This window comes from Protopterus annectens, chromosome 4.part1, assembly GCF_019279795.1.
Source record: "Protopterus annectens isolate FY-2018-M chromosome 4.part1, PAN1.0, whole genome shotgun sequence".
NCBI classification, from domain to species: domain Eukaryota; kingdom Metazoa; phylum Chordata; order Ceratodontiformes; family Protopteridae; genus Protopterus; species Protopterus annectens.
Genome location: NC_056734.1, coordinates 985,215,788 through 985,239,286, shown reverse-complemented (window position 1 = coordinate 985,239,286; position 23,499 = coordinate 985,215,788). Strand labels below are relative to the sequence as shown.

Here is a 23,499-nt window from a genome sequence, read left to right as displayed (position 1 = left end):
CACACACACACACACACACACACACAGCACCCCCTAGCTTGCATTCACACACACACAGTCACCCCTAGCTTGCATTCACACACACACTCCCCTGTAGCTTGCATTCATACACACACTCCCCCTAGCTTGCAGACACACACACAGGCACACACACACGCACTCCCCCCTAGCTTGCATTCACGCATACGCACACACACCACTTGCTTGCATTCACACACACACACACACTCACACCTTAGCTTGTATTCATACACACACTCCTCTCACACACACCTTATGCATTTACACACAAACACACACACACACACACACACACACACACACACACACTCCCTTCAGCTTACATTTACACACACACACACACACACACACACACACACACCTAACTTGCGTTCACACACACACACACACATACACACGCACACTCCCCCTAGCTTGCATTCACACCCCCCCCCCAAGCTTGCATTCATCGAGACACCCCCCCAGCTTGCATTCACACACCCACACCCCCAGCTTGCATTCATAGAGACAGACTCCCCCATAGCTTGCATACACACACTCCCCCTAGCTTGCATTCTCTCACACACACACACACACACACACACACACACACACACACACACACACACACACACACACACACACACACACACTCACTCCCCCAGCTTGCTTTCACACGCACACTCCCCCCAGCTTGCATTCACACACACACTCCCCCATAGCTTATATTCACATAAATACACACTCCCGTCAGCTTGCATTCTCACACACACACACACACACACACACACACACACACACACACACACACACACACACACACACACACTCCCCCTAGCTTGCTTTCACACACACACACACACACACACACACACATACTCCCCCTAGCTTGCACACACACACACACACACACACACACACACACACACACACACACACACACACACACACACACACACACACTCTATAATTCTGCACATTCTGAGATAATCAGTACAGTTCAGACGTGTGATTCACACAAACAATTGGTCCTAGCTTGCATTCACAGACTAAATTCCACATTGCTTGCATTCTCTCACACACACACACACACACACACACACACACACACACACACACACACACACACACACACACACCATACCTCTAAACATTCTTGCAGAAAGAAATGCTGACAAAGGCATTAATAAAACTGAGACACAGGCCAAATTATATGGATTCGATTACTGTAATATTGGTTCATAGGTTGGTACTTGGTTATCAGCCCTAGGGCCTATACAAGCTTAGCCATAACAATTCCCTGGCTATTTTTTCCCCACACTATTTACTTCCCTGGACCCTTGTCTAGCAGGGCGACTGACGTGATCCCCAGGGTGAATTTCCTTTCTCCCATCCAATCGTCAAGGTTCCTTTTGAAGAGGGTCAAAGAGGCACTCTGCTTGACATGTATGAGCAATCTGTTCCAAAGTCCGGGGAGTCTCTGGGTCAGGAACCTATCCTTCCAGCATGTTTTGTTTATTGTGATGACAAGATTTAGATCTCTGGAGCATGTGGCTCTGAGGGATTGGAATTTCTTTAAGTGTAGCATGACCAACAGCTCTGGGTTTGACATGGCCTTGTATGTTAAGCAGAGATCGCCTCTGAGTAGACAGTATGCGACAGAGTATAGCTGGAGTTTTTTAAGGTGGTCAGCATAGGGCATCTGCTTTAGGCCTGCGATTCTTTTAGTGAGGTATATCTACGGCCTTTCCAGTTGTTGCAGATGTCTTGAGAGGTACATACCAAACGGGGTGTTGTATTCTATAATGGGTCTAATGAGGGATGAGTACAGTGGGAAAATGACCTCCTTTTTTCTAGATGAAAAGCCCTTAGTGATGAGGTGTGCCACATAGAAGGATTTCCTGACTGTTGTGGCGATGTGGTTATCGAAGGTGAGACCACTGTCCACCTGTGTCCCTAAGTCTCTTATCACACTTTCAGTGTTTAGTGTACTGCCACCTATGTGGTAGTTCACAGGTACATTTTTTTTCCCAAAGGGGATAACTATACATTTCTTGGCATTGAGCTTGAGCCCATGGCTCTGGCACCAACCATCTGTTTCTGTAAGGCCCTTTTGTAGAGTATCCACATCATTTGGGGATTCAATAATGGCTCCCAGTTTGCAGTCATCTGCAAACTTTGTTAGCCAGAGTCCCTTAGTGTTGACCTGCACTTCAGAGACGTGGATGCCAAACAAGAGCGGTCCCAGGACTGAACCCTGAGGTACTGCACTTGTCTGGAGCCCACACCCCCCTCATAGCTTGCATTCACACACACACACACACACACACACACACACTTCCCACCTTGCTTGCATTGGTACACACACACACTCACTTTTCCCACTTTGCTTTCATTCGTACACACACACACACACGTACACTTCACACTTTGCTTGCATTCATACACACACACACTTCCCTCCTTGTTTGCATTCGTACGCACACAGTCTTTAATGATTTGCCACTAATTTGTCAGTAAAACCACAATTTTATGAAAAACATACCAAAAATATGAAGCAAAATTCTTTGCATTCGGAGAAGATTTCTACACTTGAGAGGTATGATTCACATCCCCCTTACTTGCATTCAGACACACACACTCCCCCTTAGCTTGCTTGCATGCACACACGCACACACACACACACGTCTTATCCCAGACTAACCTGAAATATTCCAAGACATAAGTAATCCAAACTTGGCTCACAGAGGTGATTACCCTTTTTATTTTTTCTTCCCACACCCTCATATTATATACTTTTCTATTCCATTATATTTCTCTAATTCCATTATCAGGAAGATAACTTATTATTCTGCCCATACTAAATAAACTCCTTCTTACCTAACCACCTTCCCTACTTTCAAACTGAAAATCCTTTTTTCCTTTAGACACACTTCTCTTATGTGATTGTTTTCTCTGTATATTTATTCAATTACCAACAATGTTTTTAATTCTTATCTAAATGTAACCTTAATTTCAATTTGTCACTGATTGTTGTTAAATGTTCTTAGATTTCTCTGTAACCTCAATTAAGTGTTACTAATTTTTAACGTGGAGCTTTTCTCCCTAGGCCTCTGCTGAAAATGGATATGTATCCAGTCGGACTTTTCCGGTTAACAAATGTAAAATAAAATAAATAAAAAATAAATTGTATCTTTTTTATGGACTATTATAATTGGTTTTCTTGTGTCTGTTTTTTGAATTGTTGGCAATGGGTGATTTCATGTGATGTGCACTTCATCATACTCTATAATTCTTTGTGGTTCTTGTTTCCAAGGCTTATCAGCTACTTTTGTATGTCGTGTTTGCACAATCCCCAGTGGAACAATCTTGTTATATTATCATGCCATTCAGTGTTCAGGCCCTCTGCCACGAGTCTATCGCATCCAGCAGTAAGGTGTGCAGTTGTTTCTAAATTATTTTTTTACAGAACCATTTGTGTCTTTCTCCCACATGCTGAATGGACTTTGTAAACCAATGTGTACATAGTCCACTCTCCTGAGCTACCATTATCAAACGTTCATCCTTGGGTTTCAACTCACCTGTCCTTAACCATTCCTTCATCAAATTCTGATCAAGAAGAGGTTGTTCCAGGAGCTCTCTATACTTGCCACTGTGTTTATGGCTTTTCCATATTCTTTTTCTTCTCATCTGGTCCTATCCCTTATATTTTTTATTTATTTATTTATTTTTTTGGCATATTCAGTCGCTGTCTGATTTTTGTCTACTTAGATTTCCATCATGCTATTCACTTGAATGTTTCTGCTGGACACAGAGGTCATCTTAGACTTCCTCTCTTCATGTTTTAAAACTTTCATTATGTTTGGATCTGATGAGGTCAGCAGATATGTATGCAGTCCGGAACTGCATATCTATACATGTAATCAATTTTGAGGAGGCCCATACCTCCTTCAGAACAAGGGATTTATGATCTTGGTATACACAAATTTTTGCATATCATTTGATAAGCGTGAAATATTTTTCTTGTTTTAATGTCAAAATGAACCAGTACATTTTAGGACTAGTCAATCCTAATAAAAATGTAAGATGAAAAAAAGGAGAGCATTGTGATTTATATGTTAGACTGTACTCCAAGACATTAGGGCTGTTTTCAATATTAGTTTGTCTTCTGAAGTATCAAGTGAGCCTTCTTTATGTAAAGCCATTTCTTATTATTTTGTTAAGGGTGTTTACTATGATTTGTGAGCTATCTTGACAGAATTCTGCTAGTCTGTGTCCTGCTTCATTTTCTGCATTAAGACCAAACATGCCCATTTATTCCCGCTGTTCTGTGACTACCAACTTAAGCATTCACATTACCAGTAATGAGTGTAGTAGCCTTTGGTCTTAAAATAGTTTCATAGTACTAGACTAGCTGCCCATTTTAAGTCCAGCAAATTTTCTTTCCAGTGTGAGAATTGATCCCTCTTCTGTGTGTCTAGGAGGTAAACACCATAACCACTATGCCAACTCCCAATGTGAAGGTGATGTAGAGCCTTATAAAACTGGTTGACTTCCTCCTCTTTGGTATCTGTAGTTGGAACATAAACTTGTGACACTGTAATGTGTAAAAGCTTACCTTGACAACCAATTAAGATTTTTTTTACCATTTTTTGGTGGCTGACCACTGTTTTTGACACCTTTTGAATGCAAATAAAGGTTACTCTACTCTTGGAGGATTCTTGTCCTGAGTAGTCGATCTGATGACTGTTTGATTTAAATTGCAGTTAATTTTAGTTTACTAATTCCCAAAATATTGACATTTATTCTTGTTCTGTCATATTTAACCACATTGTTTGCCTTGATTCGTATTTCTCAATTTCCAAGTTCTAGTGGTATATAATTCTATGCAACATTTAACTTACCTTTCACCCCTGCTTTGAAGGTTGCCATGTTTTTTTTTCTCAGCCTTGCCTGTCTTTCTAGACCCACATTACAGTGTATGATGGTCCTGTTTTTCCAAAGATACGTTTTATTTTGGAGCCCCATACTTTGGCAGGCAAAGGGCCAAGTGTAAGTGTAGGAAGCAAGTAGTCTGCTATCATTGGCTGGTTTGGTTTTCTCCTTAGCCTGCCAGCTCGCATTTCAGTGTATTGCTGTTGCAATTCTTGCAGTGCCAGATCTTTGGAGTCTACCAGCACATATCAGTTTAACCTGAAAGGTACCCATGCTACTTTGCAGACCACAGTATTCACTTTTTCCTTTCCTGCTCTTGGATGTGCTGCTTAGCTTCTGCTAGGTGGCACTGGAGCACCAGGCCGAAGTGCCACACCTGCAGGGTATGAGAGGCAGTGTCTGGTACAGATCGTAGCATCTAGCTTAGTTCAGTTTGAGGGGCTGAGGCTGCAGTCAGTGCTGCATTCCTCTGAGACACATAGTTGGCTTCTGTCCCATGCTTTCTTCTGTCATGTTATCTATGCCACCACTTTTTAGAAATGCTGCAGCAGTTTCCATGAACCAATGTATATTGGTTTCAACTGTTCCCTGATCTTTACCAACATAGCCTGTGAAACACTTCTCCTCCTGGTCCATAGTCTCTTGGTTGCCAGCTTGAATCAGAGTTGATCTTGTAGGGTGGTACCAGGGACAGAATCTTCTAGCAAGAAGATGGCTGGTGGGACAGATTTTTTCACCTGTGGTGTACTGTTATCCTCAATGATAGGTTGAAAATGTTCATGTGATCTTAACTCGCCTTCCTCTTGCCAGCTTGAGTTATATGCCTCTGAAGCAGAAACTGCAGTATCAGGCCTGTGATGCATATTTGCTTCTACATATGCATCCAGTCATGACTCCATTATTAACAGTTGCCATAATCAGTTGCATTTTGTGGTCTCTTGCACCTGATGTTTTACACCCTGTCTCTGACAGATGTTGCCAGTGCTGTGGCCATCCCTCTTCCCAATGGGGCAGATAAGCCTGCATTAGCCAATCATCTTTAGCTTTTGTTAAAGCTGTTTTTTCCATCATCTGTATTGTTACTAAATCCCAGGTCATTTGGAATTGTAGTTAAGGCTTTGTTTGTGTATTCCACAAAGCCAGCTGTAGCAGTACAAATTTGATTGTTTCATATAGTAATGACCAGTACAGTATATCGCTTTGCAAGATACATCAGGAAACTGTAATAATGAAATGTTATAGTCTTCGTGATGGTCTGAGAAAGCTATAATGCAGAAAGAAACGATTGTTTGTGTATTCCACAAAGCCAGCTGTAGCAGTAAAATTTTGATTGTTTCATATAGTAATGACCAGTACAGTATATCGCTTTACAAGATACATCAGGAAACTGTAATAATGGAATGTTATAGTTTTCGTGATGGTCTGAGAAAGCTATAATGCAGAAAGAAACAATGCTTATCAGTTGTGAAATTAGGAACTCAGATCTAGTATGAAACAACGCAGAAGTAGAGTAAAGTTCGTCAGGTGTAACAGGACAGAGTTAAAATACATATTGTATGTAGCAAGACAGGAGGAGGAATATGTTTCATGTGGAACTTTGTATATAACATCATTTGCTTGTACAAAACAGGCACATATATCTACCTGACTTTTCTGTTTTTCTTCCTTTTTCAGAGGCTGACTAAATCTCACCCTGGTGAGCAGCGGGAAACAGTACTACAGGCATATATCAGTAATGACTTACTGGACTGCCATAGCCATAACCAGGTGGGGCTGCTCAAAGACTAATGTGAGCATACACATGTTGTACATTTATTTTGGGCACATAATGATTTAGGCATAGCTCTCTGTGTAGGCACTGTGCACTTGCAAAAGATGCTAATCTGATTATGGCTGCAAGAGCTCCGTTTGTCATGTTAGGAGCATTTATTTAATTAGTACAGTTTTTACTGAAATTGAAAGTAATGTGTTTATATCCTTTTCCTTGGAGGATTACTGCCAATCTGTAAACTTGGAATGTAATTTGAGCAAACTGTCACTGAGAAGTCTGGTGTGTTTCACTAACACAGACGTCATGAAAATGTTGTAGGGTCAAAAAGTGTGATGGAATTCAAGAATGTATGAGAAAGATGAAAGGCATTTCTTATAAGGCACATGAAAATTAACAGTTGTTGAAGTTAGATTGGGCATTATACAATAAGGAGGGCAAACTGTATCATATGGTCCTTATCTGTTGCCATGGTCGCTGTTTTCTTTTAAGAAAGTGCCATTCTTGGATGTCTGTACTGAGAGAGAGAGGTTATAGCCTGACTGTGATATAAACAGGCAGGATCTGGGTAGTAACCTAAAGAGCCAACCAGGAGATGTAGAACTGAGTAGATGATGGCTATTTATCCTATTTAGGGGGCATTAAGTAAGGTTCTGTATAACAGGAAACTCTGGTGGAGAACAAAAAACTAGCCCCTGATATGCCTGCTGTCTGAGCCTGTCGTATTGATACCATGGTGTAAGATGGCCTTGAGTTCATGGAGACACAAGTGCTACCCATGTCTGCATGCCTAGCAATTTCAACATGGAAAGTAGGCATGCAGATGAACAGTCCTTAACAGTTACATGTGATAACCACCTGGATCTTTTCTCAAACAAAAGTGTAGTCACTAAAAGGCTTATCCCTGTAGAAGGGAGTGACCCTTCATTAAGTGATGTGGTATGCTGTACAAACCGGCAGAGAAGGAGTTAATTTATCAGTCATTTGTTAGTGGGACTTGGTCAAAAATCTGGTTGAGGCAAAAAAAAAAAGAAAAAACTGAGCCATTATTGACTAGTGTTAAAGATGGTCAAGGTTGTAGGATAAGCAATGAGACAAATACTAGTGTTATTACTTGGTCTTTTATTTATTTATTGACCGGGTTTGTCCAACTGGGATATTGCCCCATTTTCAGTGGAGACCCGAGGAGAAAAGCTCCAGATAGTACAATAAAAAACACTATAATAGTATACAAGCACAGCAAACAATAGAAATAAAACTAGTCATTACAGTAGTAAAACAATAAACAAAACAACATTAACAATAGTTAAATGACAGCACAAGTTTTTTTTTTTTTTTTGATGCTATGTAACTGTACTAGTGGGGATAGAGTTCAGAAGTATGACAAGGATAGATGGAGTGATTCCAATGTGGGGGGAGGAGAGAATTATGTAGGGTCATAGCAGGGGCAAATTCTGGAATTGAGTTAATGAGTCTTTAGTTTTCTTTTAAATAGTGGGGTGTGAGAGATTGAGCGAATGTCAAGGGGTAGTTTGTTCCAGGCTTGGGCCACAGAGTGTTTGTAGAGTAGCTTACCTACTGACTTATTTGGGTGGTAAATATCAAGCAATTGTTGATTAGAGGTGCGGAGAGGTCGAGATGGGGTGTAGACAGAGACAAGGAGAGATAAGGATGGACAGTAGGATGGTTTAAAGAGCATAGAGTGCAACATGTGAAATTGATAGAGATGTAGTAGTTGTAGGAGTTCTAGCCATTGTAGAGACTTCAAAGCAATACAGTGGTGTGTGTTGTTTGGGGAGTTGGTGATGAATCTGGCTATTTTGTGGTAGGATTGTTGGAGTTTATTCATGGTAGTTTTTTGGACATTTGTGAGAACTGGAGCAGCAAAGAGGAGTGAGGGGAGGAGGAGTGCTTGTCCTAGGGTGAGTCTAGCCTCGGGACTGAGATATTTTTTGTTTCGGTATAATAGACCTAATTTCTGATGTGTTTTCTTTATACATTGCTGTATGTGTTGATTGAATTTTAATTTGTCGTCGATAATGACTCCAAGGAGTTTTGTATGGGTGTCAGGTAGGATAGCTGTGTTATTGCAAGATGTAATGATAAAGGAGGATTTATGATGATTAAGAGAGTGGGGTAGGAAGAGGAAGAGTTTGGTTTTAGTAGGATTGAGAATCAGTAAGTTTTCTGAAAGCTATTTTTCAGTAGAAAGTAGAACTGTTTGGGTTAGGGAGTGTAGGTTGGAGATGTTGTTGGCTGTAGAAATTATTGCAGAGTCATCTGCATATTGTATAAGCGAGGACTGATGGCATGAGGTGAAAAGGTCATTGGTGAAGATGTTGAATAAGAGGGGACCCAAGATGGAACCTTGTGGAACACCAGTAGAGAGAGGTAAGAAAGGAGAAGGGGAAGAGAGCCATTTAACTGATTGTTTGCATTCAGACAGATAGCTAGCAAACCAGTTGAGGGTGGAGATGGAGAGGTGAAAGTTAGTGAGTTTAGATAGTAGTAGTGGATGAGACACTGTATCAAAAGCTTTGGAGAGGTCAAGAAAGAGACAGGAAGTAAGTTTATTGTTGTCCAGACATTCTGCAATGGTGTGAGTGAAGGAGAGTAGAACAGTAGTTGTGCTGTGAGAGGGGCGAAAGCCATGTTGGGTAGGGGTGAGTAAGTTTTGATTGAGAAGGTGATCCATAAGTTGAGTGTGGATGCATTTTTCTAGTGTCTTAGATAGTGGGGACAGAATGGCAATGGGTCGGTAGTTTGAAGGGTCAGTGGAGTTACCTCCTTTGTGGAGAGGGATAGTGTAGAAGGATTTCCAAAGGGTAGGAACAGTAGATTCTTGCACAGATCTGTTTATTAATATTGTTACTGGGTAGGCGATAGTCAGCTGCGAGTTTGAGGAAGGTCGGAGGTAATTTGTCAGTGGAGGGGGAGCAAGGTTTGAGTTTGAGCAGTAGAGATTTGATGTAGGAAATGGGGCACAGGCTTGAAGTAAAAGGGTGAAGTGTTGGGAGTGGGTGAGGGGACAGGTACTGAGGGAGAGGTAGGTTGAGAGGGTAGGAAATTTTGTATGGAGGAGATAAAATGTGAATTAAGTAGGGTAGCTGTTTCCTCAGGAGTTATGTTTGGGTAGGGTGAGGGGTTAGAGGGATTACCAGGGTAGAGGATGCTGTTAAGTGTTGTCCAGAATTTACGAGGGTTTGAGTTATATTTGTCCTGGTCTGAGCTATAGAATGACTTCTTGTCTATTATTACCTGTTTTTTAGCAAGATTACATAGTTGTTTGTATTTGAGTAGAAGAGGTGTTAGTTTGGATTTGCTCCAGGCTTTCCAGAAACTGTCTCTTTGTTTCATGATGGACTTAGTTTCTTTTGAAAGCCAGCATGATTGGATTTCACTCGAATCTTCCTAGAGGGAGCTAGGGAGTCCAGAGTATTTAGGAAAATGTTGTTAAAAGTGTTAACAGAATCATTGAGAGGGAGTTGTTTAAGGATGGACCAGTCAATGTTTTGTAGTATAGAGTTAAACTGTGAAGGATACTAGGATATTTAGAACTAATAATGGGAGGAAAGAAGTGTACTTTACAAATGGAAGGCAGCATGTCTGCTTCACAAATAAGTGGAGGTGTGGGGAACTGCCAACCTTTTCTGATTTTTTGATAAGGAGGAAAGGCAACTGTTAAATATCTGGGAATCATTTAGATATAATGGCTTACCACCAAGGAGATTTTGTCAGAGAAATCTAAATTTTCAAATAATGCTCATTCTACATGAAAACAATGATTTAGCAGTCAACATTTTTCCGCTGGTAAGTTTAGTGTTATATATATGCCATGCAAGTACCTGTTAGCTTTACTAGAAGGAAAAGCTTCAAACTTCATAGGCAGTACATTGTTTTCCTTGAAAAGTGACTCAACTCAGTGATCATCTCCAACACATTTTGACTCCCTTAATATACAAGTATTATTTATTTATGTAGAATGTAAGCCTAGCTTACTTAAACTGCAGTAAAATCAAACATTTTAATTCTGAATTCTTCTGGAGAGTCCCTTGGCCTTTAAATCATCTGAGAGGAATAATTTCTTCAGCCAAAGAGGCTGCTAAAAGTCTTTTGACAGATGCTAAGTTGGGGGCGGGGGGGTGCAAATCCTTTTCACTAATTCTGAGAAAAAGGGTGGCCATAGAATCTGATTGTGATGTCTAAGAACGGCTAGCACATTTTGCTCATTCAGGATAGTGAATAGCACTGAGATTTTAGATCTTACTTCAGCCTATGAAAGTTGAACCATTCGAGTCCCACAGGGATCACTTCTGGCACCTCTGCTTGCTTCTACTTCTCCAGTATCCAGTTACTAAATAAGGATTCCAGGCTAACAGAGTCTGCAGATGATTGCAAGCTAGGAGTCATTGGCAAGTCCTCCTTTGGCATACATGAACTCCAAGAAGAGCTTGTACTTGTCAGTAGCTGGTGCACGAAAAATAAGCTCAAACTGAATGCCAAAAAATGCAGCATTGTAGCATTTGTTAAGCACCCCCTTACTCCTATTTTACAGCATAGCTATTGCTACTTCAAAATGAAAATGTGAAAGACCTGGGTACTTGGGTGGATAGCTCCCTTACAGTTGAATATCACATTACAGCAGTGGTTAGAAAATCCTTTTTTCTTGCTCAGCATGTAGCTACAGATACATCTTCCATATCGGAAAAAGTCCTCACCGCTTTGTACTCCACAGTACAACAACCCCCCCCCCCACACACACACACACACATATATATATATACAACCTGGGATGTACCTTACTAAACATATCAAGCAACTGGAGAAGCCCCAGATGTTTGTAACTAAAAACAATCAGGAGATAATAAACTTTAAACTACCAGAGAATGCTTTGTCCCTCTATTTAGTTTTCATATTGACTCCTTATGGGTGCCCTGCTTATAGGCTATAAGGAATCCAGCAGTCCCAGTACTCTACTTTTTCTTTTTTTCTTTTTTTAATTAAGTTAGAAACATTTTTATTGCGTTATCACTTATGACATAGGCACTCATACTTTAATATAAATGAAAACAAATATATTTTCAGTCATACATCACATAATCTTCTATATAGTCATTGTCATTCAACCATTACATATTTCATTCAATTCCTGCCTTCCCTTAAACCTCCTTCCTCCTCCATGTATTGTTCCTGCAGTTCCCATTTTTTTCTATGTAATGTGCTCCTACCCTTTTTTAAACATCCTGTTTCCAGTTCTTTTATTTCTGTTACTATATTCACTACTTCTGTTACGATTGGTTTAGACTTTGGTTTCCATTTTCTAGTAATTGCTATTTTGTCAACCACCAGAATTAAACTCAGCAAAGCTCTTCAATGTCTAGACAATTCCGATTCTGTATCACAGCTCAAAAAATAAATTTCTTGGTTACACCAATTTCCTCACACAGTATTTCTGACAGGGTAGCCTGCAGGGAATTTTTAAAGACTACTCAGTCATTACACTCCAGAAAATATGTTCCTAATTACCTCTTTCTTCCCTGTCACTCCTCCAGCATTTGCAATCTTCCTGAGGAAAAATGCCTGGGGTATAGAAATAGCTATGCAAATACTTCCAAGCAAAGTTCCTAAATCTTCTCGACTTACATATTTGGGAGCCATGCATACATTGTTTATTTGTGAATTGCTTATCCAGTCTCTCTTCCAAATCCTGTCTAACCTCCTCTGTTTGATTCCTGTAGTTATCATGCAATATTGCACGTGCCCTACTAATTATCTCTTTTTTAACAGCAGCTTCTGTTCTAGATACTACTGAAAACTCTACCAGTGCTGGCCTTTTGCTTAGGATTCCCCCTCTTCCTTTATCAATTCTCGACAGGGAAGGCAGTCTGTAGCCTGCAGTCCAAATGTATTCTTGGCCTCATCTCATTCTATTACATTTCCCTCTGATTACTTGCCCCTGATACCTTGGTTCCTTTGCCAGTTTTCTCCAGTAAATTCCAGCCCCATTCTCGCCTTTTCATTGTACCCATGCTTGTAGTGATCCCTAGCAGCAGACTCTCCTTTCTTCATTCCCATGTTGGCTTAGTTCTTAGAATACTTTCTACTGTTTTATGAATATAATATTCTATATGGTCATTGTTATTCTCCTTAAGGTTCTCCATCCAAAATTCTAGTCTCTCCTTGTTTCTTGAGCCCCCCTCCCATCTCATCATCCTCTGTTTCCGAATTATAGCTTTCTACTTGTACTGTGTGAAGGAGCTTTAACTATGTAGCTCTGAAATACTCCTTCAAATCAGGTAATCCCAAACCACCTTGTTCTATTGGAAGGATCAGATTATCCCGCTTGACTCTAGCCCCTCTTCTCGCCCCGGATAAAATCCTACAACTCTTTATTAATTGTTATCCGCAACTTATTTATCTATTTTATTTTACATTTGTTAACTGGGATAGTCTGACTGGATGCATGTCAATTTTCAGCGGAGGCCCGGGGAGAAAAGCTGCAGGTTAGAACATACAGTTAAAAAAACACAAAAGATACAAATTACACACAGTTAATAGACTCCAGTTGAGCAAGCATGTAAGATATTATACATATTTAAAACAGTGTTCACAAATTGACTAAGCAAGGTAACAATATCAGGGACTATAGAGGAGGAGCAAGTTCTCTTCTTGTTGAATAAAAATATGACAGACCTGTGTATAAAACTAAAGGGACTAAAAACATTTTCACTGCTTTTATCTTGCTATCCACATCCATAAAACAGAGCTTCCACTTTCACAGTTTTTGTATTATCTTTTATTTAGTCTCTTCCTACATATCCTTAGCTGCCAAAACAGAATCATTTTTAATCCATACTCTTAAGTACTTCACTTTATAATGTCCCCATAAATATGGATATTGCTGAAGCAATTCATGTATGGGTGCTGTTGCTCATCTTGCTTCACAAGTAAAGACGAACAGGTGGGGTAGTTCGTTTATATGCTTTGTTATGTAGAAATACATCAGGATGGATAGCAGTAGTAAACAAATATAAACAAACTGATTAACTGACAAGACTACACAGACATACATGCCTATATCTCAACAGCTTACTACAAAATGGTAGTCAGGCTCACATGTGCTCAGTATTTATACACTTGTGCAATCCCCTAGAAAGCTTCTTAACTCATTACATCCGAGTGATGCCTCCAGATGCATCTGCAGTTAACTCCTACTGATGCCTCTAGGCATCAAATATTGCTTGTTCATATTTGCATTAATAATTAAAAGAAACTTGTTCTATTGTACATAGGTACAAGGTTTTAAAAGACATCATCTTAAAGCTTACACGATACCAAACTCAACTGCATTAATATTTGACCTCTGTGTAATGCAGGTAATTAGATATTGACTGTTGTTTTTATAATATTAATTTATATAGATATAATTTTCCTATTTTTCTAAGTATCTCAATAACCAAGTAACACCGACAGAACTCCTTAGCCTCATACGAAAGCTCTCAGCTAGATTAATAAAATGCTGCTGACAGTATGTGTGTAACTTGAGTGATTGCTGAGATATTGTATGTTGTTTACAAAATACTACAAATGTAATTCTTACTGTTTTTACTGTGACTTATAAAATTCAGTTTAAGACCTAGAAAGAAACTAAACTACCACTAAAAATAGTTTGTGCCGAAGAGTTTGCCATTTATACTACTATCATAATCCTTATGGTTCCAGGGGTATGAACATTTGTTTGAAATGTGAGGACATAATTTGATTCTGTCAAAAGGCTTAGACTCCACCCACTGGAAGTTACAGTGCAAATGTCCTGAGTTTCATTAGAGTGAATGAGTTAAAGGCTTACATACGTATTGATCTATATCCTCCTCATTTATTGAACTGCCCACAGTATAATGACATTTGAAAATAGAGACATACAGTTGTATGGACAGCTAGAAATTAACACAACACTTATGTCTTCACGTCCAAGTTGCCGTGCATCTGGAACATTGTCTCGACATGCAACCTGATCTAGTGATATAACAATCAGAATTGGGTTTGCAACAGGGGCAGTCATTGATCAACAGATTCTGGAATTTTTGGATTCTTCTCAGGAATATGGATATTTACTAGAACCTTCTCTGGAACTGGAACGCTGGATAACTCACTCTCTGAGATAGTCTTTCTCGCAGGTATGATACTGCACCACAGGCTCGGACACCAAGATCAAATGTTTCCGATTCCGCCTAAGTTCTGCTGCTTGCGATTCCACAATGTACAATCTCTGCTCTGGGAACACACTTTCCACAACTCCAGTCTGATCCAAACCTTTGAATGTCTTCATCCTCACAACCTCACCTTCACGTAATGGATTGAGCAGTTTGCTGATGTTATTGTAAAAGGGCTTCTGGGATAAGCACTTCTTTAACACATTGGCTTTCACTGATCTGTTCTTGACACATGGAACCAACAATTGACTACTAATAGGTAGCATGGTTCTGGTTTGTCTCAAAAGAAGCCTCTGTGCAGGTGAACCAAGATGTTTATCACTAGAAACATTTCTGAGATTCGAGATTCAAGAAAACATCACTGTTGCAACATTTTGACTTCTCTAGTAATTGTTTTGTACTTTGAACTGCACATTCTGCCAAACCATTTGACCATGGATTCTCAGGGCTACTCGTAATATGAGTAAAGTCCCACTCTTCAGCAAGTCTTTTGAACTGCTGGCTTGTAAACTGTGTGCCATTGTCAGAAATAACTTTATATGGACTCCCATGGACTGCAAAATGACACTTCATCATAGTAAGGAGAGTATTGGATGATAGATTAGGAAGTAGGTCAATCTCAAACCAATTTGAATGAGTCTACTAACACCAAGTAATGTTGACCATTCCATTTGAAAATATCTGTAGCTGCTGTAGGCTAAGTTAATTCAGGAATCTGGTTTAGCTGAAGTGGTTATTTCTGTTGTGGCTTACTAGTAGTGCTATTACATATAGAAGAAGATGAAAGTACTCTCTCAATATCCTGTGACATAGAAGGCCAAAATAGTAGTTCACTCACCCTTCTTTTGGTAGAGTCTGCTCCTGGGTGGCCACAGTGCAAAATAGTAATAGTAACTCTTGTTGCAAGGAGTTTGGAACAATAACCTTTGGACCTTTTGTGATAATACCATTGTCAAACAAAATCTCATCTCTGTATGGAAAATATGATTGCACTTCAACTGGTAAACAAAATTGCTTTGACGGCCATCCTTGACTGATAAAGTAGTTGAGCTTCTGTAGAACTGGATATGTGGCAGTATGACTTCTAAGCTCATCAAGACATGTGGAAGAAAAATTTCTCACTTCCATGACTACAAAATCAAGTTGCTCATTTTCATGCTGTTCAGTAGTATTTCTGGATGATCTGCTTAAAGTATCAGTAAGATAAAGAAGTTTGCCTTTTGTGTAGACAAGATTGAAATTACACTTTTGCAATTTAAGCATCATGCTTTGCAATCTGGGAGGCGCTGTATGCATAGTCTTTCTCAAAATAGTGACTAGAGGTTGGTGATCTGTTTTTATCTGCATAGCTCTACCATAAATATAATCATGGAACTTTGAACATGTAAACACAATTGCCAAGAGTTCCTTCTTTATCTGAGCATACTGCATTTCAGTTTGGGTAAGAGTTCTCGATGCATAGGCTACTGGTCTACCCTCTTGAATTATGACTGCACCAAGACCAAATTTGGAAGCATCACAAGAAAGAGTAACTGGTTTGTGAACATCATAGTGTCTGAGACTTGGTGGAGTGGGAATGTTCTGTTTCAAGACATCAGATGTGCTCTAGTATTGTTCTAACCATGACCAAGATACATCTTTGCATGTCAGATCTCTGAGTGGTGCCGAAAATTGGCTCAAGTCTGGAATGAGCTTGCCTAGGTAGTTAACCATGCCAAGAAAACGTTGTAGGGCTTGAACATTGTGTGGAGCTGGTATTATAAGAATTGCTGTTTGCTTGGAAGGATCTGGTCATAAGCCTGAATGGTAAATAAACAATCAACATAAATGACTTTTCGTAGCCTGAATTTGCACTTTTGAGGATTCAGCTTAAGATTCACTTCACATGCTCTTTCCAGAACTTTCTTGAGGTTTCTGCCATGCTCAGCTTCACCATTACCTCCTACTAGAATATCATCTTCTATAATAGCGCAGGGATACCCAGAAAATATTTGCTCCATTGCACGCTGGAAGACTTCACTGGCCGAATTTATCCCAAATAGCATTCTCAAAAATCTGTACCGGCCAAAAGAAGAACTGAAAGTGGTTAGTAATGAAGATTTTCTGTCACACAAAATTTGCCAAAATGAACTCTGCATCCAAGACAGAAAAAACAGTGGCACCTGGCATAAGAGCAGCAATATCTTTGACTGTACACAATGGGTGACAAGATCTTTTCAGTGCTTTGTTCAAATCTCATGGATCAACAAATACTCTGATGATATCTGAGCTTTTCTTATGAGTTACGACCATAGAGGATACCCATTCGGTTGTTTCATCAAATGGACAAATTACACCTTGCTGCACCATTTTATCTAGCTTGGCTTTGACACTGACTCTGTTCTGCATAGCTATTAGAACTTTCCAGGCTGGCCTGACAACTGGACTGACCTCTGGGTCTAACCTTATGGAGTACACAACTGGGAGTTTACCTAGTTTGTCTTCGAAAAGATCACAGCATAAGTGGTGAAAATAGACTGGGAAAAATTAGAACACTGGTCTTTCAAAGTAACATGATGGATCTCCTTTTTAAATGAAAGCAGTCCCATTTTCAAACTGTCTCTGAGGCCTAATAATGTTTGTACATGCCTCTTGACCACATAAAATTGCAAGTCATAGCTGTTTCCAGCACAGTAACATGAAAGCAATACTGAGCCTTTGGTTTGAATTTCTTCACCACCATAAACAACAGGCTTAACACACTTTGCCAAATCAAGCTATTCATCAGCACATATCCTAGCAAATGTTTCTGCTGACATAACATTGCACTTTGAACCTGTGTCAGATTTGAGCTGTATGGGTTTTCTATTTATCCGAACAGTACAAAGTACCTCATTCTTTGCCCATAAATTTACAGCATTGACTGTTTCATCAAGCACTGACACACCATTCAACCTAGAAAGTAGGATCACAGCTATCTAATTGATTAACTTGTCTCTTTAAATATTCTCTTTTAATAAAAGAATGTGTCCCTTTAGATTTACAAAACGTTTTGAAATGATTCCACTTATTGCATTTGTGGCATTGCTGACCAAAATCTAAGCACTTTGCTCTTTTATACTCATGATTTCTACCACAGTTACAACAGCAATAAAACTGGGTGAGGGGCCCATTTTTTGAGTTTGATTACTCACCCTTGTGCTTCACTGAGACTGTGTACTCTGGAATTTGCTAGAAAGTTATAAGGTTTCCCAGGGAGTGTTGCAAGTCTTCCCATAGCTGCCATGTGCTTGGGCCTGTTTATTTTAACTATGTGCTGCATACTATCAACATTAGCTTTAGTAGTTACTGGAATCATGCATTTCTCATTTGTAAGCATATTTGTGTGCTTTTCTGTAAGCTCATATATCTGGCAAATCTCTCTGGCCTTATTCAAAGTTAGATCATTGTCACAAAGCAAAATATTTCTCACAGCATCATCTTTAATGCCACACAATAAGTCTGTCTTTTATGAACTCATCCTTTAAATCACCACTTCTGTACATTTTAGCCTTATTTCTGAAGTCAGTTATATATATGCTGCAAAAGTTTAACCAGGCTTTTGATCTCTTGTGTAAAATAAGTGCCTTTCCATTGTAATATTTGTTTGGGGGTTACACATTTCTCTAACTTTACATTTTAAGCACTCAGGGTCTTCCCTTGACTCAGCTGGTACCTCTACATGACATATGTTCTTCGTGTTTCACTGTTGCAGTCATTACATTTGGGTTATCTGCTTGCAGGTAGCCCTCAGCTGGCCTGATTATCAAAGTCTTGGGTCCTGCGTGGGTTGCTGTCTCTTCTTTCATGATGTCAGGTAGTCAGGGGTATAAAGCATGCAGCCGACGCCATTACATCAGTCTTTCTTGCCGTTTGGTGTCCGAAGCAGAAGCAGTTCGCAAGTGCCGGTTGGCCGACTCCTGAAATTTTCGTTTTTGAGTTTCAGAACTGAAGTCTTCAAAAAAGCTAAGTACCCCATTGGGGATCCTTTTTCTTGCTCTAAACCGATGTCAGTAAAAGTTAACAATTGTATTACTTGTGGAAAGCAAATGCCTCATAAAGATTTTCATTCGTACTGCATTCCTTGCTTAGGCCCAGACCACGACGTCCCTCGCTGTTGGTTTTGTGCCTTATTCAATCCTCAAACTATTTGTCGTCGGTTCATTTTTGCATCAAACTATTTCGGTTCTCGGTTTAATTATCCAGAAATGGCTTCGGTAAGCCATCCGACTACCGACATTCCGAAAAAAACGTAAAGATAAAGACAGAGACAGACCGCATAGGTCCAAAGCTGCCGACGACGCTTCCATTAAGCTAGTCACCAGTATGCCAGTACTCAATGAGGCACTTTCGCAGCCCCTGATACCCGCTACTTCGACTGGGTCTCAATAGAGGCCTGCAAATCTGGAGTCCGGTATGCCACGAGATGCTTCTTCGACTATGGAACCTGCGGATGTCTCTACCTTGGATGGGTCCGGAGCCGCTGTGCAGGCAACGGCTTCTGAGGGTGTATTCAGGCCTACTAACTTGCATATCAAACCGACGCCTTTCTCCCTGGGCCTCTGCTGAAAATGGACCCACGTCCAGTTGGACACTCCTGGTCAACAAATTTAAATAAAATAAATAAAATAATAAATAAAATAAATCAAACCAATGCCATCTTCTTCTTCAAGGCCTAAAACTCAATCCACGCCTAGAAAACCGACGTTCAAACTGCATGATCAGGCCCATATACCTAAAAAACAAATGATAAAAATGGCTGAAGACCTTATTACTCTAATTAGGGGAAGCCAGCCTTCTCCCTCTAAGAGACCTAGAACTGATTTTCCTTCTGATTCTTCTGATCAGGATTCTGAAATTTCTGTTTTTTCTGATGACCAGGATTTGCCCTTATCTACCTATGAGGATTCTGATGCAGAGGATTCCATACCCTCTGCTTCCCCTCCAGAAGATATTTCTTTTGGTGAAAGTTTGCACACTCATAGGGAGCATTTCCGCTGAGAAAGCCAGGATTACTCTGACTCCAAAAAGAGGCTTAGAGAATTCTTACTCCTATCTCAACACAAGCCTTTAGCTATCCCTCCTGTTCTGGACATTGTAGGTGATGCCTTCTTGGAATCTAGCCTGGCCCCAGACACATTACCTCCGGCTCCCAGGAAACCTGATGGGTATTACAGAGTACCTGATTCTCACAAGTTCCTCTTTAAGAATCCTATTGCGGACCCAGAGACCATTTCACAGGGACCCAAAGGCATTAAGGCTACTACTGCTAAAAACTCTACCCCCCCGATATAGATTCCAGGGCCCTGGACAGATGGGGTTAGAAGGTATACACTTCTGCTCCTTTGGCCATTAGGGCCTTAAACTGTCAGTTTCATATGTTAAAGTATCAGCAGCATATTATTGGATTACTTAAGCAGAAAATTATGTTGGGATAGCTCTTCTTCGTGTGGTTTTCCCACCGGGAACTTCATCTTATCTCCCATCTTGGATCCTGCATGGTGCCCTCAGAATTTGTTTTGGGGAAGGTCACATTTTTTGTGTGTCGTAATAGCTATCTAATAGCCACTTGTTATATAAGTGTGAATTGTGATTTCTAACTGCAGTTTGTAACCTTTTTTTTATTTCCTAACACTATACTGTGATTACGCTTGATGCTTGGCTGATGTGTTTGACTGTTTTCTGGCTTGATTGCCCTAGTTATTTTTGTCTCACCTACAATCTGCAGTCATTGTTTTAATATACTCTGAAAGACTGAAGTGACCTATTGGAATCCTAAGACCTTCCTTAACTCCTGTATCCCAAGGTTACCCTAAACATTGTTTCTGCCCTGTCTATATTTATTCCACTATTCTCCTTCCTCCTCTTAGCCTCTCTCCATAGATTGCACACATATCTTAAAGTTTACAAGATACTCCTCCTCCTACATGGAGACATTCATCCCAACCCTGGTCCTAATCCCTTCTAATAGCTCACCTTAACATTAGGAGCTTAACCCTCTATTATACTGAGATTTTATCCATCAAAAACAACAAATCAATATATAGAATTCTCATATTCTTGAGGAATTACTTAGTTCCCAACTACCCCAAGAAACCATAATACTTGGTATTGTCAACATTGTCTAACTAGCCATATAAATCTCTATGGGTTCTCACAATTAAGAATTCATAAACCTAAAGAAACAACTCTAGACTGGATCCTTATTAATAACCATCCTAACTTCTACACTCCAGGAAGCGATCATATGCTCACTTTTATTAGACAAAATTACATGTCCCAACTACCCATAAACTCAAGACATCAAACAGATTCTTCAATCCTGAACGCTAACCCACCTTGAACTTTTCTACAGATCCTTGACTTTCAACTACTAGGATAAGATCCAAACAAAACAAACTAAGAACAAAATGATCCTTAGAAAAATGTCCTAGATCACCTGCCACTAAGAACAACAAACTAGTCAACAAACCAAAGATTCTGGTCAGGCATTAACAAACTTCCTATTTCCATACTTATTAATAGAACTATACAACAGTAGAACTCACCACTGTCTTAACTCAGACAACCCTTTACTACCCAGATGAACTAACCTAGACTCTAATCAGCTCTTTTTATTACTCTTACTTAACCAGCTGTTTCATTTGTAGTTGTTAATTATGGTCTTGGGTTGACTAGTCTGTTTCTGTTTTTCTCTTTTACTCTTTTAGTCTTGCTTGCTATTGTCTTTTTATTGTAAATGTTTGCTTACTGCCTGTATTTTGAGCTTTTCTCCCGGCCTCTACTGAAAATGGATATATGTCCAGCTAGACTAGCAAATAAATAAATAAAATAAAATTCCTGACTGTGCTGAAAATAAAGAATTACAGGATTTAATGCATTCTGCTGAACAAGTTGGTAAACATACTTTGCAATGTGGTTTTGACTCCTTAGAGGCATCTTGCAGGGCTGCTGTCACTGGGTCTGTTCTTAGAAGGCATGCTTGGCTTAAGGAGTAAACATTGCCAAATTATGTTAAAGCTAAATTACTGGATGCTCCCTTATACCAAGACCACCTGTTTGGCAACAAAGCAGAAGTAGTACTTAAAAAGATGGAGGAAAAAGCTAAATCTATGCAAACTGTTAAAGGTTTCCTGCAAGTACAGCCTCCCAGATTTAGTAGGCATGGGCCTTCTAAGAATTGGTCCTTTCCTGTCTCTTCCAGGCCTTCTCAGTCCAAACCCAGGAACAGCAGACCACCTGGGCTACAGTCTCAAGGCACTCACAGGCCTAAGCAGTGAGGGGGCTCCCACTTCCAAATCTGGAAGTAGTAATACACCCCCTATGGTAAACTGTCACAATGACTTAAACTTAAACCTTCCAAGCCCTGCTCAACTGACTGCTTCTTTAGTGGGAAAGATCGCCCTGCATACAAAAAACTGGGAACTCATTACCCAATACAGATGGGTTTTAAATATAGTTTCCCAAGGATACAGATTACACTTCCACTCCTTACCAACCCCAAACGGTTGTCCAGACCTACCCCCAAATCAGAGGCAGAGGCTTAACAGCAGGTTCTCTCTCTTCTAATTATCAGGACTATTCAGCCTGTCCCAGCAGAGGAATGGGAACAAGGTTTTTACTCAAGACTTTTCCTGGTACCCAGAAAAGACAACTCCTGGCGTCCTATCCTGGACCTATCTATCTTAAACACCTTTTTGGTAATCCCAAAATTCATAATGCTAACTCTTCATCAGCTGCTTCCCATGCTAGGCAAAAATGTCTGGTTGGCAGCATTGGACTTGAAGGAAACTTACCTGCACATCCCAATAAGGAAATCTTGCAGAAAATACTTACACTTCGGAGCAGACTACATGCACTTTCAGTTCTCTGCACTGCCCTTTGGCTTATCTACTGCGACCAGTGTTCACAAAGTGCCTAGCTCCTGTCATTTCTTTCTGCAGGCAAAGAAATATTAAAATATACCCATACCTGGACGATTGTCTAATTCAGGCAGAAAGCCAGGACATACTAATAAATCATCTGGCATTTGTAAAGAAACTAGTAAAAAAACAAGTTGAAAAACACGAGCCAAAGCGCACTTCCATTGGGTTTTATTGTAGCTCCACAAATTCAGTTTGTGGAGCTACAATAAAACCCACTGGAAGTGCGCTTTGGCTCGTGTTTTTCAACTTGTGTTTTTTACTAGTTTATTCACCCTTTGGGCAATTTGTTTTGTGTTTGTGTTTGTAAAGAAACTGCTAACCTCACTGGGGTACACCATAAACGAAAAGAAATCCCACCTAGTACCCTGCCAACAAATTGTATTCCTGGGAGCAAGCTTGAACACAACTTCCCAGATGGCCTATCTCACGCCAGAGAAACAAGTTTGACTTCAAATTACTGGCCACAAAGACGCAGCTATCTGCAAGGAAAATACTGCAAGCCCTGTGGTTCATGGCCTCTTGCATCCTACTAATTCCATATGCAAGACTGCATTTGAGGAAACTACAATGGTATCTAAAAAGCCTACGGAGCCAACATTCTCAGGATCTGGAATCAATGATTCCTATCATTCCTTGTATA

At 40.0% G+C, this 23,499-nt stretch overlaps 1 protein-coding gene across 1 annotated transcript in view; it reads left to right on the top strand.

The window, feature by feature from the left end:
• Nucleotides 1-23,499, top strand: part of ARMC9 (armadillo repeat containing 9) — a 3,277,521-nt gene that overhangs the window by 1,651,001 nt on the left and 1,603,021 nt on the right. The window contains 1 exon segment of the mRNA XM_044070688.1: nt 6,610-6,702. Within this exon segment, the coding sequence (XP_043926623.1) occupies nt 6,610-6,702 (93 nt within the window).